Source organism: Spermophilus citellus, assembly GCF_964194105.1.
Source record: "Spermophilus citellus genome assembly, chromosome: X".
Taxonomy (NCBI): domain Eukaryota; kingdom Metazoa; phylum Chordata; class Mammalia; order Rodentia; family Sciuridae; genus Spermophilus; species Spermophilus citellus.
The window spans coordinates 105,575,608-105,591,391 of NC_138190.1; the positions used below are offsets into that span (position 1 = coordinate 105,575,608).

Genomic DNA, 15,784 nt, shown 5'->3' on the forward strand with positions numbered 1-15,784 from the left:
CAAAGCTCTAAAAAGAAAACTTGCCCTCTTTTTTTCCTTAATGTTTATTTCTTTTACTTACACGCCTTTATTTTTTACTTATTTACTTTGAAGTTGTCCTGAGATTTGAACCTGGGGCCTAACAAGAAGTGGTAGGTGAGCACTTTTCCACTGAGCCACAACCCCAGAACAAAAATTTCCTATCTTAATCTCCATTTACACCTAAATGGAGCCGGGCGCCTGGTGAGTGCCTTTAATCCCAGCAGCTCTGGAGGCTGAGGCAGGAAGGTTGTGAGTTCAAAGCCAGCCTCAGGGATTTAGCACAGCCCTAAGCAAGACCCTGTCTGTAAATAAAATATTTAAAAGACCTGGGGTTGGGGGTCAGTGGTTAACCGCTTCTGGGTTCAATTCCCAGGACCCCTCCCCCCAAAAGAGATACAAGAATATAAGACTTGAGAGAAACAAGGAGAAAAATGAATGCCAAGTGTATTCTCTGAAATGTACTACACATCTGTTGGTAAGTCTGAGGGAATTATATAGAAACTAAGGATTTTCATCTCCACATAAAAACACACTTTTAAACTGGGCTGGAGGCACACATGTGTAATCCCAGAGGCTGAGGAGGATGACGTGGGAGGATCTGAGTTGAGAACCAACCATAGCAATTTACAAGGCCCAAAGCAATTTAGTGAGTCCCTGTCTCAAAATAAAACATAAAAAGGTCTGGGGATGTGGCTCACTGGTTAAATGCCCCAGGGGTTCAATCACCTCTACAAAAAAAAAAAAAGGCTGGGGTTGGGGCTCAGTGGTACAGTGCTTGACTAGCATCTGTGAGGCACTGAGTTCTATCCTCAGTACCACATAAAAATAAATAAAATAAAGGTATTCTGACCATCTACAACTAAAATTAAAAAAAAAACACACACCTCACATTTCAAAGCTGGGCATAGTGGCACTCAGGAGGTTGAATTGGGAAGGATTGTTTAACTAATTATGTTCCTGCATCCAATATATAGGACACTTAAAAATATAAATTGATGACACCAAGCGGAGTAGCACATGCCTGTAAACTAAGCAACTCCAGAAGCTGAGGCAGGAAGATGGAAAGTTCAAGGCCAGCCTAAACAACATAGTAAGACCCTCAGAAAAATAAAAATTAAAAAGGGCTGAGGTTGTATCTCAGTGGTAGACCACTCCTGAGTTCAATCCCCAGTGCTGAAGAAACATCGACCAAAAAAACAATTGGAATGGTATAGATTCCTTATGGCTAAAATAAAGAACAGAGAAAATGTTAAAAGAGGTTAATTGTTTGTGTTTATAATAGATTCCAGGCACTTTCAAAAATCAATCTTCCATTTTGGATAAAGAGAAGTGATGGGAGGGGAGGGAAGGGGGAGGGGGTTAGGAAGGGCAGCAGAATAAAATAGACATTATGATTGCTGTATGTATATAGGTGACTGTATGACCAATGTGATTCTGAAATCTGTACAATCAGAAAAATGAGAAATTATACCCCACTGATTCAAATGTATGAATTGCCAAGATCATTGTAATGTCATGTGTAGCTAATAAAAAAAAAGAAATGAAAAGAGCAAAAAAAAATCAATCTTCCATTAAATGTGTGACAAAAGCTTTGTTAAGTTTCCACAGCTACTTATGAGTTGGTTTATTTGACAGTAGGAAAAGTAGAAACCTAAAAGGAAACTGTTATTGGGTTTTGTAAAAGACTCAAAATGAATGTTTTTGTGAGTTGGACCCACAGCTTAGTGCATACTAAACTACACCTCCAGCCTCAAATGAACTATTTTAATTTGAAGGGAATTACTGATGAATATAGTTTTCAAAACATGTGAAAAGAAGAATGAAAACAGGATTTGGGGGTATAGCTTAGTGGTAGAGTTCTTGTCTAGCAGGTGCCACATCCTAGGTTTTGTTCTCAGCACAATGAAAAAAAAAAGCAATTAACCAGCAAGCCAGTATGTTATAATTTAATTCACACAGAGGCAGAGATGATGTTTACTTTTGTGTTCCCAGAAGAATTTGAATGCATAAATTGCTAAATAAGTCATTATATAAATAAAGTTGCAGAAGAAATGCCCAATTTATTTAGAGAATAAATGGATCTTGAATACTTTGATGTCATTCAGTTATAATTCAGTCAGAATTTGGTTGTTAGTTTTTAACCTATTAAGTAAATTCCAAAAGGATGCTATTTGATGATTTTTTATTATCCTGATTTTATTTACCATATGTACTTGAATTAATAAAATATCACTTTAAAATAATCTATCATTTAGCATCTTAATTTAATTTAGACATTTTTCTAATTAAAATCAATGAGTATTTTTTTTTTTTTGGTGCCAGGGATTAAACCCAGGGGCACTTAAACACTGAGCCACATCCCCAGGCCTTTTAATTTAATTTTACTTTATTTTTATCTTATTTTATTGTATTTTGAGATAGGATCTCGCTAAGTTGTTCAGAGCCTCTCTAAAGTGCTGAGTTTGGCTTTGAATTGCAATGCTCCTACCTCAGCCACTAGAGTAACTAGCATTATACACCCTACATCTCTTTTTCTTTTTTGATATTAGGGATTGAACCCGAGGTCATTTTACCACTCAGCTACATCCACAGTACATTTGAATTTTTTATTTTGAAACAGGGTTTCACTGAATTGCCAAGGCTGGCCCTGAATTTGTAATCCACCTGCCTCAGCCTCCTGAGTCACTGAGATTATAGGCATGTACCAGAAAGTCATCCTTATTGTTACTATGGACAGACACAAACAAAATAGCATGATCTCAACCTCACAACTGAACTGACTTGATCCAAAAGTTACTGATACCACTTCGATACCATGGGTCTGAAGCCATCCTGATTCAGCTTTGTTAATACCTAACTGGCTCTAGTGTTCTGTTAATGAGCTGGTTCTGCAGTGTCTGTTTTTAAGCCAGTTGTGGCTACTACCAAGATAGATCTCCCAACTACTTTTATCTGTGAGGACCCTAAAAGCTCAGATTGATGTGGGAAAAACAAAGGCTTTGCCTGGACAATGATTTCCTTGGCATTGGCTTAGCAAAATAAGAGAAAGAAAAACACAGGGCCTAAAATTCCTTCCTTCCTTCCTTCTTTTCTTTCTTTGGTTGGACCCAGGGATGTTTCACCACTGAACTACATCACCAGTCCTATTTATTTATTTGTGGTGCTGAGAATCAAACCCAAGGCTTCACGCATGCTAAGCAAGTCCCCAACCCTTATTTTTTTATTTTGATACAGGGTCTCACTAAAGTTGCCCAGGGTCTCACTAAGGTTGCTGAGGCAGCTGACTTCAAACTTATGATCCTCCTCCCTCAACCTCCTGAGTTGCTAGGGTTAGAGGCATGTACCACCACCACATCCAGCAGAAAATTTACTTTTTAAATAACAAAATATCAAATAAAATATTTAGTTCTGTATTTTGGTTTTATTGAAACTCTTACTTAAAATTTTCTCTGATTTAAAGTTTTTCTTGGCCTATTTAAGTGACAATGCCACAAACACAGGCAGTGTGGCTCCAGAATCTTTTTCTATCACTACACTATACTATACAAGTAGAAGAATATACTCCAAAGTACAAAGGCAGGAAATTATAGGATATATTTAATAAACTGTTCAGTTTTTGACAGAATAGAGAACAAATATAAGAGAATAATAGGAGGGAAGGGTTTAGAATATGAGACTGGAGCTATATCGTAAAGGGTCATGATTGCGAGACTCAAGGTGAACTTAAATGTATTTCAAACTTACAAATAATTCATCAAAAGGCATATTCTCTTGTTTTTAAAAATATCATCTATTTGTGTAAAATGAACTTTAACTCATTAAGTCATAAGTTTTCAATTCTCAGAACATCACAAATATTCAAATATTATTTAAAAGTTAAATTAAGTGGCATATTTGTTGCTCAATTTAAGTTTTTATTGGTGTTCCACATCTGGGACAATGGGAAAAATGGATTAATAAATGTTTTTGTTAAAGTTTAAAATATAATTTTGGTTTGTTAAACTTATGGAAGATCCAGTAAATCTTAATTTCCATTCAATTTACAATTTGTCCCCAATTCATGTAATTGTTTTTCTCTTTTGACATCTTGAACTATTTAATTAGTATATACAAAATATCTGTGATTCTTTTGTTTCTCAAAATACAACAAACTTGTCATAACTTATTATTGTGTTTACAGATTATTATTCTATATGATATAGTAAAAATAATTTTTGCTAAAGTGCTAATTTTGTTATTATATTTCTGCTCTAATTTAGCTAGAGTGGTAGTCTATGTCATTTTATGCCAGCATAATTGAGAAATCCAACTGTGGCTCAGTTCATAATACGCTTGAAATATATAAAGTATTAGTAAGAATTATTGTGAATGATTTGTTTAAGAAATCCAAATACATACTTCCTAAGGAGTGGTATCCCTTTTGAAGTAGTCACTTTGGGAGGCTAATCTACTTATTCTAATGACGTTGCTATTGCTCAAATTCTTTTGAAACTACTCTTTTAGAATTGCCTTGAGGCCTGTAGCACATTGTTTCGAATATCCTCAGAGAAGCAAATCTTCATATTTTGAAAGTAGATGTGATATCTAGATATATGTACAAATCACTTGGAGACAAATCTGATGTATAATCAAACTGAATGATACCATAATGATACCTGTTTTCTTAGTAAAAAAAAAATAGAGAGATATGAACAATTTCAGAAGAAAAGGGAAATTCCAAAATATTTTAAGCATTGATAGCATAATTTACATCAATGTACAACCTTCCAAGGTGACTATTTTCAAATACCAAATTCATATGAATCTAATCATGCTTTGTTCAGTATTCATAAACTGCTGACTGTGTACCAGCTCTAGTTATTGAAGATTTTCAGCCTACAGTTATAACCTCCCACTGTCCACACTGCCCTGTCTCTCACTAAATGAGAACTCAGGGTCAAAGTTTCTTCCCAACTAACTCATAGGTATTTTCAATTAATCTGTCTCTCCTAAATCCTACATCTAGTGCACCCATTGAACACACAGCCTTTCTTCATAATCTCCACTGTGGGTACCCAGGTAATACCACAAGCCTGACATATGCCTGGCTTTTTTCTTTTCCTATGGGAACCTTCATCTAGCTGCCCACTCCCCAACAATTCTCAAAAGTAGACCCTATATTCAATATTTCCACCAATGGGACAGGGTCCTACTTCACGATAAATATATCTCCTTGTAACCATGACTATTCTACCTTTCTGCCCTAAAGCACTGCTCATGTCCAGAAACTCCTGCTGCCATGTATCTGCCAAGCAGATAAAATCATACGAATAGCTATTCTGAGCGTTACCTCAGACACTGTATTTGGAATTTATGATGGCTTTTCTTCTGAGTTATCTTTACTGGTACCAGTTTATTCTCCTCTCACCAGTTAGTCTACCATTGAACTCTCACAAGCCTCATGATCAAGTATCTGTGGGTTTTAACAGTAGGGCCAGAAAATAATTTTTATGTAGCTTTTCATATTTTAGCAAACTCTTTCACCTAAATTGTGTAATTCAACCATCACAATAGTTCTATAAAGTAAGTAATGCAGAATAATAAACAATTTCTGCTATATTTGTTCTTCAACATCTCATTGTACATGTCAAAATACTAATTAAAACTGATATCTGAAGGCACTGTTCCCTTTCATTGTCAGAGGTAGAGAATATTTCAATAAACTTTTTGCCTTTAATATTAGGTAAATATTTAATGAACACAATCAACTTAGAATTTTAAAATATAAACAGGATCCTCTTTGTTTAATTTAATATGTGTCAATTATTCATTACCATAGCGGACTGCCAGACCATACTGAGAAAGAAAATTGTTTTATCACCTTTTATTTCACCTTTTCCAATTTAATGAGTTTCCAATGTAATGAGTTTTATCATTAACTTATTCTACATCATTATTGGAAATCATATTCATGCCCAGCAAAATTAAACTTTTAAAGAATTAATATGTTGAGTCTGACTATGTGCCAGGCACAATCCTAGCTCTTTTACATGCATTAAGCTACTTAATCCTTATAACAACTGTAAGAGATAGATACTATTATTATCCCCACTTTGCAGATAAAGGAGTTTAGGTATAAAGAGCTTAAATAATGTGCTAAGGTCACAAAGGTAAGAAGTAAATGATAGATACAAATCCAGGCAGCATAACCCCAGGACCTTTACTCTTAATCTTTGTGATATATTGCCTGTATGCTAGAGGTATGGGGCAATTTAACATTTGTTTCATCCTTGACATCTCCAATAGATATTAAGGAAAGTTTTATATTTAACAAAGAAAGTCAAAATAAAAGTAAAACATAATAATAAAACAGAAGATCTGTCAAACACCATCTACATGCAGATTGATTATGACAGGAGACTATACCAGCATACACTTAGGAATCTCTTTGTATTACCTTTCTAGGCACAATACAAAAATTTAATGGATCGTTTTAATAAAAGCATTAAAGAAATGTTTTCTGAGAGTTAGTTTTATAAAATGATGTTTTAAAAATATCAGCAGAAATGTAGAAAGATTCCTATTGTGGTTATGCCCAAATCACTAACAATAGGCCTAATTCTACAGTCTTTTTTCAGGTTATTCATTATAGTCTGACACCACTGAGATTTTTAAAGATCCTGAATATCCCTACTCTAAAAATAACTACAGAGATTATTTAAAATACTGATGTCAGAATTTTAAATATTTGTAATTTTATTGTTTATATTTTAATGTGTTATTTCCAAAATGTTCCACACCAGACATATGTAGTATTGGTGTTAAAATCATAAAAACAATTGTGTGTTAACTTTCACTACAGTAAATTAAACAACCTGTTAGAGATCTCAAATGGAAATATAATGCTAGGTATCACTAGGGTTAATTAAGAATTGAAATAGTAGTCATGGTGGTGCCAGGGAGCCTGAGGCAGAAAGATCCCAAGTCAGAGACCAGATTGGGAATTCAGTGAGACCCTGTCTCAAAATTTTAAAGAGGGATGACTGGTGGCAGAGCTCAGTGATAGAACCCTTGCCTGTCTTGTGTAAAGCTCTGGATTCCATTCCTAGCATGACCCCCCCAAAAAATAATAATAAGGAACTGAAATAAAGCAGATAGGAACAGGTTCATCTGAGGCAAAAGTGTGAACTAAATAAAGGTTATCTGGCATATCCCTGAAGCAACAGCTTTTTTTTCCATTCCCTAAATGGAATATGTAGCCTAAATAGCATACATGAAACAGATATAGTCTAAAAATGTATGTTCTCAAGTAATGGTATATAACCTGTAAGAATCTGCATCTTTATCCAACTTCCTGAGTAATTCTTTTTTTTTTTTTTTTTTTCGAGGTGATTCTGATTCTGAAGCACACTAAAACCTGAGAACCAGTATGGTAAGTGAAGTGCTTGTTAGATTGAATACGAAGTTTTAGTAAAGCAGGCTGAAAGCTTGAGTTTACTTGCTGCCCCAGGTCTGTGAGTTAGCAAAATACATGTATCTATCTAAAGTAGATTACAAATATTTTCAAATAAGAGACAATGGAGTGACCCAGTGAAAGAAGGGAGATATGACAATAAAAAAATCTTTATGTCTTAAATAAAACAGAAAGGTAAAATATTTACTTCTGATTATCTTGTTCTTTAGAATATGGAATCTGAAAATATGGAATCTGAAAATACAGAAACTGAAAATATGGAAACAGAAAATATTGAATCTGAAAATATGGAAATTGAGACTATTTCTTCAATTTCTACTCTGGAAGCCCTCTCCAATCTACTTTATCCTGAAGAAGAGGATGATTTCGACTTTGGACAGGTGGTCATATTCTTACAGATCAATTAGTTCCGTTCAGTGAAGTTGTGGAGCTGTATTTGAACAACTTGTTCCCACCTTGCTGTGGGAGCAAAGCTGTGTCATCTGATACATTCACAGGAGGATGCAAGGCTGATTATGCATGAGAGTATAACCTCTAGTACATTTCTAGCAAACATAATAATATTTTTCTAAACCACCTGAACACTGAATAGGAAAATAGTTCTGTAACTATGGTAGCAATAGCCACGTTTGTCATTTATATTTATGGTCAAAGAATGCTTGACAACCATTGCAGAGTGGTAGCTAGGACTATTTTTGCCTAGACAGTATTTCTATAAAACAAGTATTTTTCAATTATACAGTATTAATTGGACCTCCAAGTGCCAGTTCTTTGATTTTTAAAAATTTGTGTAAATATGAAAACAGAACAAGATATTTTGAGCCAAATAATAGGACAAACTTGTTTGGGCCTACTAAGGTCAACTTCCTAGTACATGTCTGAATTAGCTGTATAGCATTTGGGTTCAGGACAGATAAGATCATTGAGCCTTGCAACAGCAAGATGGGCTTCACTGGGGAAGAAAAGGGTTCCCTGAACTGAGCTTTGGCAACCCCAAGGTTACTGCCATTATTTCCAGAATAACCGAAACAAACAAAAAAAAATCTGTCCTCCATTCTCCACTTCTTAAATGTCAGTGAAGCTTGGTTATCAGACTGTTTATGATAAGACAAATTTTAGGGCAGAAATCTCATAATGTAATAGAATATGTCAATTTACATAAAACAATTTAATGAGTTTTTTAATTATTGTGACTATGAATAAATCATCTTCCATGAACATACATATCAGTTTACTCCTCCAAAAATTCCTTTTGGCCATTGTGTGGAAAAGCAAGTATATTCTGAATAGGATATAAATTCAATGACTCAGACATAGAATTGAGCGTTCGCCCTCAAGGAAGAGCTTAGGTGGAGCAGGGTAGAATTAAATAAGTCATGAAATGGAAATAAAATAGCCACATTTGTCATTTATATTTGTAGACAGGGAAACTGAGTTATCTTGGAACCAGAAAGTTTTAGTAAATGAAAAGTCTGAGTAGATCCTAGCAAAAAAATACTAGTGTGAAACACACACATATACACAAGTACACACACATATATACAACAAATATACAAAAGGAGCAATATATCAATGATGTTGGGAAATCAAGTTCATTTTTGATACCTTGAAATAGCAGAATAATAATTTTCTGAAGCTTAAATCTTGAGAAAGGGTTATGCAATATTTAATAAGTATATCAAATATTTGAGAGACAGTGATCTTGAAATATAGTAAAATGGAACTTATAATTGGAATAGAGATAAGGACATACCCTGGTTACAAAGCCTTTTCCCTTTGGTGTTTATGTCTTAGTGATGTTTATTTGCATATAGAAGTATTTCTAGGAGAAAAGATGTTTATGAGAACAGAGAAACTGTAACATCATTTTACCAAATTGTACAATTTATAAAGGAAAATTACTATAATAATGTATGATTCTGTATATCTGGGTTATAAGCAATTTTGAGATAATTGGTCATTCAGACACCACAGTACAGATATCATTAGAGTGTATAGAATTAGAGTATCAGAACAGTAGGAGAATAATTAATGTTTCTAATGAACTATTAAATTTTCCAGGAGAGAAACTGTCTTTCATTTTTTAACATGTATTAATCTGGGGAACTGTGAAATGATTACAAGAGTGATATGTTTTTGAAAATATACTCTCTGAAAACAGCAAGAGAGGGCTGGGGATGTGGCTCAAGCGGTAGCGCGCTTGCCTGGCATGCGTGCGGCCCGGGTTCGATCCTCAGCACCACATACCAACAAAGATGTTGTGTCCGCCGAGAACTAAAAATAAATATTAAAAATTCTCTCTCTCTCTCTCTCTCTCTCTCTCTCTCTCTCTCTCTCTCTCTCTCTTTCCCCCCTCTCTCACTCTCTCTTTAAAAAAAAAACAGCAAGAGAACCATTGCATGCACATTGGTTCATTTATAATATCCCTCTTCTAAATGAATTATTAAGAGTCAGGGAGATTGGTAAGAGAGTATGTGTGTTGTTTTTCAAACTCCTGAGGAGATTTTAAGGCCTGTGAGAAATAAGGTTCACTACTCTTCACAGACATTATGACAAGGATGTTCAAACTCTCTTATATATTGCACAGTGGCATGAATTGAAATAATAAATTGCTCAGATAATTGGCTATAGATTCATGATAAAGACTCAAAGGATGGGCTGGTGATGTGGCTCAAGCGGTAGTGTGCTTGCCTGGCATGCGTGCGGCCTGGGTTCGATCCTCAGCACCACATACAATAAAGATGTTGTGTCCACCGAAAACTAAAATAAATAAATAAATAAATATTAAAATTCTCTTTCTCTCTCTCTCTTTAAAAAAAAAGACTCAAAGGATGTCCTTATAGAAAACAATTTCCAGATGGTTTTTAATGTTTTTATTTTCTCATTCCATATTTTCACTTGTAATTTTTATTTTTAATCATTTATTTTCATTGTTAATAAATCATGACGCCCCCTATGTTCTGACATTCTGGTCTAATCATCACTTTCCATGAGGAGCATACCAATTTTTGGGGGGAATGTTCAAGGTTTTATTTCTACTGATTTTAATTTTCTGTGGAAGAAGGCACTCAACAAAACAAGAGATCCTCATGTTCCAAGAAATGCTTTGCCCTGATTGACTATTAGTATTCTGATGATTAATAATTTAATAAAGGTACTACACATTTATATGACCTTAGTGATTAAAAAGAAGAAAAAAATTACCCAGAATACTGTCTTGGGATTTTCACATAAAAATGTCAGTAATGCCTTAACGGCAGACATAGCAGTTTTGAATCTTTTTTTTTTTTTTTTTAGAGAGAGTAAAAGAGGAGAGAGAGGAGAGAGAGAGAGAGAGAATTTTTAATATGTATTTTTTAGTTCTCGGCGGACACAACATCTTTGTTGGTATGTGGTGCTGAGGATCGAACCCGGGCCGCAGGCATGCCAGGCGAGCGCGCTACCACTTGAGCCACATCCCCAGCCCTAGAATCTTCTTTTTGAAAAAGAATACTTACTGTCTCAGAAACTGTTGAGATGTTACAGATTAATTTCTGATTTATGACTGTTAGAATAGTTTAGCATAATAAAGACCCAGTTGAACTTTTCTTATGAGCTTTCAAGGAAAGACAAACTCCCCTTGCCCAAACAGGACATTCTAACTTTTGAACATGTATAAAATCTTAGGAGATGAGAGCAAGGGCCTGAGAAAGGAGAACTAGAGGTGCTAGTTTTCAGGACCCAGGGAGATAAGAATATTTGACAATGGAGTGAATTAGAGCTACAGACCCTGAAATCAGCAAGAACAATTAGTAAGAAGTTGGAACTTTCTTGAAATACCAAAGAATCCCTGACAGGCCAATGAGGTGGTTATCATTATATTGATGTTGTAATACTTGAAAAAATGAAGACTGTTCTGGTTCTGGAGTCAGGGTCAGTTCTCTTATAGAATAAAAGCTTGTGCAGAAGATGGCAAAATAAAAATGTATGTACAATAATGTGGATCAGCATGTATTTGACAATATTCATTTGGGGGTTACTGTATAAATCCACTAGTTCAGTGTCATGAGGTGGTGGGAAGAGGAAACATTTCATACTCATAGAGGAAAACAGTGAAAGTTGTCAAGGTTTTTGAATGGGTCTTTGGAAGTCTGAATATTTAACCTCTAGTTACTTCTTAGTTTTTATTTCTATAAAACTTTCCTACATTTGGGGGTTACTGTATAAATCCACTAGTTCAGTGTCATGAGGTGGTGGGAAGAGGAAACATTTCATACTCATAGAGGAAAACAGTGAAAGTTGTCAAGGTTTTTGAATGGGTCTTTGGAAGTCTGAATATTTAACCTCTAGTTACTTCTTAGTTTTTATTTCTATAAAACTTTCCTACATTTCTATCCCCCATCTTCTTACAATGATACAGTGCCCAAATCCAAAAGTGTCAATGCTTTTCTACTAACCCTTGGTTCTAACCTTCATGAAGATGAATGTGGCTCATTCCCCTATCCCCAGGGATGGATGGTTCACTGAACCTAGAACTGGGGATTTAGTCTGACCAAAAATCAATTCTGCCCCAGAGTCAATTAAACTGAATACTTTTTGAAAGTACTAGGAAAACACATTCAAAATAATACTTGGTATTTGTCTCTCTATTGTATAACAATGGTGAATAATTAAACTGGAAAGTTCTATGAGCTTTTTAGATGGAAACCTTATTAGATTTAAAGTATTACTAGTCATATAGTTATACTAGTAGTATAGAATGTTGGATTTTTTTTTCTTTCCCAGTCAAACTGTTCATCTACTATTGGAGCCATGGGTCCTGGAAATATTGGACCACCAAAATCAGAAGAGCTCAATGGTAAGTTATTTAATAAAGCAGTATAGATCAATATAATCAATATAAATACTTGGTAGTAGAATTAAATGGAGAGTAATACCAAAATTAGCATTTATTAAGATGACCTAACCAACAATGTATTTCATAGTTAAAAATTGCTATGAGTGTAAATTTTAAGTGTTCTCACCTCAAATATAAGTGTATGAGGGCTGGGGTTGTGGCTCAGTGGTAGAACACTTGCCTAGCATATGTGAGGCACTGGGTTCAATTCTCAGCACCACATATAAGTAAATGAAAAAAATAAAGTTCCATCAATATCTAAAAAAGTATTTTTTTAAAAAGGAATATAAAAATTTTTAAAAGTATATGAGGTAATGTATATGCCATTTGGCCTGGTTTAACCATTACACAATGTTTACATGCTTCAAAACATTATGCTGTACATGACCAGTATATAAAATTTTTATTTGTCAATATAAAAAATATTTTTAAAAAAGAAGCTGGGAGTGGTGCCACACCTATAATCCCAGCCTCAGCAACTCAGCAAGGCACTAAACAAAACAGTAAGACCCTGTGACTAAATAAAATACAAAAAAGGGCTGGAGTTATACCTCAGTGGTTAAATGCTCCTGGGTTCAATCCCCAGTACCAAAAAAAAAAAAAATAGATAAAGAAATAATCATGGAAATGATGAATAGCCATTTACACATAAAAATTCTGTGATATTATTTTTACTCTACTGTGGCAGGAAGCAGTTTTCCTAATAATGCAAAATCATTGCCTTGAATTATCCACACTGACATATTTTCGGACATGTGACTAAGAAAGTCATGTATGATTAGATAATCATTTTAATGTTTAGGGTCTCTTTCCCAAGTTGCTTAGCTTCTTCACCTTCTATTCTTCCATATCCTGGCAATTTCACACAATTCCCTTATTAATTCATTCAATAAATATTTATGAGAGCCTATTATGTGCCAGGCAGTATGATCATCTCAGAGACTGTTATCAATATCAATATCAAAATAGTCCCTGCTTTGTTTGAGCTAATAGGCTTTTGGAGAAAACAATAAAAGAAGTTACCACACAATTTTATCTTACATTGATACTTGTGAATTTAAAGTTCATGGAATTATTTTAAAAATCACAGGTCCAGGGTTTGGGGAGGTAGCTCAGTGGCAAAGCATTTGCCTAGCATGTAGAAGTCCTGGGTTCCATCCCTAGTCCTTCAAAACAACAACAACAACAATAATAATAACCATGGGTCCAAAAACTAGAATAAAGACATTTTGTAATGTTTTCCTAGCATTTTGGTGTATACATTTTCACAGAATTGAGCTTTTCTCAAATCTTTAAAAATATAGGAAATTCTAGGGGCTGGGGTTGTGGCTCAGTGGTAGAGCACTCATCTAGCATGTGCGAAGCCCCAGGTTCAATCCTCAGTACCACAGAAAAATAAATAAATAAAATAAAGGTTTTGTATCCAACTACAACTAAAAAAATATAGGAAACTCTAATTCTGTTGGTGATGATCACAGTTACCAGAAAATGGACAGAGAGAGGAAGTGAATTCATTCATTAATCTAACTAATTGTGAAAGATATCTGAAAAAATGTTTTAAAATAATGGCTAAAATAAGGTCTGAGGATATTTACAATTTTCAGTTATTATTCAAGAGGCAGTTTGCCTTAGAGATTACTACATGGCAGAGTAGTTCAAATCCAGATGTACTTCTGTGTTGTCTGTTATTTCTGATAATGTAAGTCTAATACTCTCTAAATTTTGAGGACAATGAGTCACATGTAAAATGTTTTATATAAATTTGACCATGCTAGATAGAAGCAGGTAATTTAAAAAGAATTGGCAGAATTGAAAACCTGGCAATCAAGTGAATTTCTGGGAATACTTGAAAGGACTCTATGTGCTGCACCTAATGCATGTTCCCATAGATGCCACAATAGAACAAATGTAAGCTGGATTTTTGCATACTACTGGAGCCTGTCTACTTTAAAAATATTTTAAAGATGACATAGAAAATCAAAAGTTCTGCATGAAGGATAAGAAGTGATATATTTTCTTTAAAGCTCATATATATGTGAGGAAAATACTGGATTAAAAAATGATCCTCATACCACTGCTTTAAGTTTCCTTAATTGATATTATTTTTAAAGCAATGTCATGTTTGCATAGAAAAGGTATTCATGTGTTTTATGTAGTAAAACACAATACTAGGCTCACATTTCTATCTAAATCAGATTGATCATGTTTGATTTTTATCTTTTATATATGCATATAAATATTTTACATGTGATCCTGTTTGTTTCTGAAAAGGTACAGTATTTCTTTTGTGTGTGTGTATATATATATATATATATATATATATATATATATATGTCTTATATCTATATCTATATATATATATTTATATATATATATATGTATATATATATATATATATATAGAGAGAGAGAGAGAGAGAGAGAGAGAGAGAGAGAGAGGGAGAGAGGACAGACAGAGAGGAACTGGGAAGACATAAAACATCAGAATGAGAACATTAATTATCTCCAGGAAGTTAGGTTATAGATTATCTATTTTTTTGCTTATGTATTTTTCTACAATTATTATTATAATTCTATAATTTATTGGTCTGTACTGATAATATTTAAGATCAGTTGTTACTAATTTAGCCTGTCTGGGCCCAAAGAGCAAGCTAGTGATTACAAATAAAAAATGTTTTACTTCAATTATCCCAAAAAGTGTGTGAAGAACACGATCCATGTTCTTCATGGAAGGAAAATAAGCCACAGCTTCAGCTTTATCTTCCCTTTTTTCACAGCCATCTCTCAAACCAGTGATGAAAATAGTGAGGACATCTGGAATCCAGAAGAAGTTCCAGAAGGAGCAGAGCATGATGACATGTGGGATGTTCGAGAAATTCCAGAGTAAGTCAAGTGAAGCCAGGAATGTGTTTAGGGTTTAAGTATCATCTGATATCATTCTATTTTTGACAATTCATAAAGTAACTTATACCACACAAAATATAAAACTATAGGTACACACAGAAGGCATGTATAATTGCTTATACCACATAAAAGAAAACAATAGAGACACATAGAAGGACACATATAATTGATCATTTTTCCCCTTCTAAGGCAAAAACAAATAATAAAACATAATACCTTCCTTTCAGTTTTATCAAGCAAAAAAATGAAAAATTGTCATTTTCATTATAAATTTATATTTAATGTCAGTTTGTTGTCTAGTATAGAAGTAACACTAGGAGAAAATCACCCCATTAAATTGCAAGCATTCATACAAACCCAATTATAATACCATGTTTATGTGTCAATGACCTGCTTTTAATTACTCAGTGTTTTATAATTTCAGCAAAAGGCTATGTATTACCTTCAATTATCAATTATTATCCAGACTTACTCACTAAATATTTCAGGATTATGCTTAGTATTCAGTGTATTTTGCAAACAAAATTCAAG

General features: G+C 34.0%; 1 protein-coding gene across 1 annotated transcript in view; it reads left to right on the top strand.

Annotated features, from left to right (window-relative positions):
* DNAAF6 (dynein axonemal assembly factor 6) overlaps positions 1-15,784 on the top strand; it is a 40,441-nt gene that overhangs the window by 1,471 nt on the left and 23,186 nt on the right. The window contains exons 2-4 of the mRNA XM_081276424.1: positions 7,684-7,854; positions 12,239-12,311; positions 15,127-15,232. Coding sequence (XP_081132550.1) covers positions 7,687-7,854; positions 12,239-12,311; positions 15,127-15,232 — 347 coding nt within the window. The 5' untranslated portion in view covers positions 7,684-7,686. The remainder of the gene's footprint in view (positions 1-7,683; positions 7,855-12,238; positions 12,312-15,126; positions 15,233-15,784) is intronic.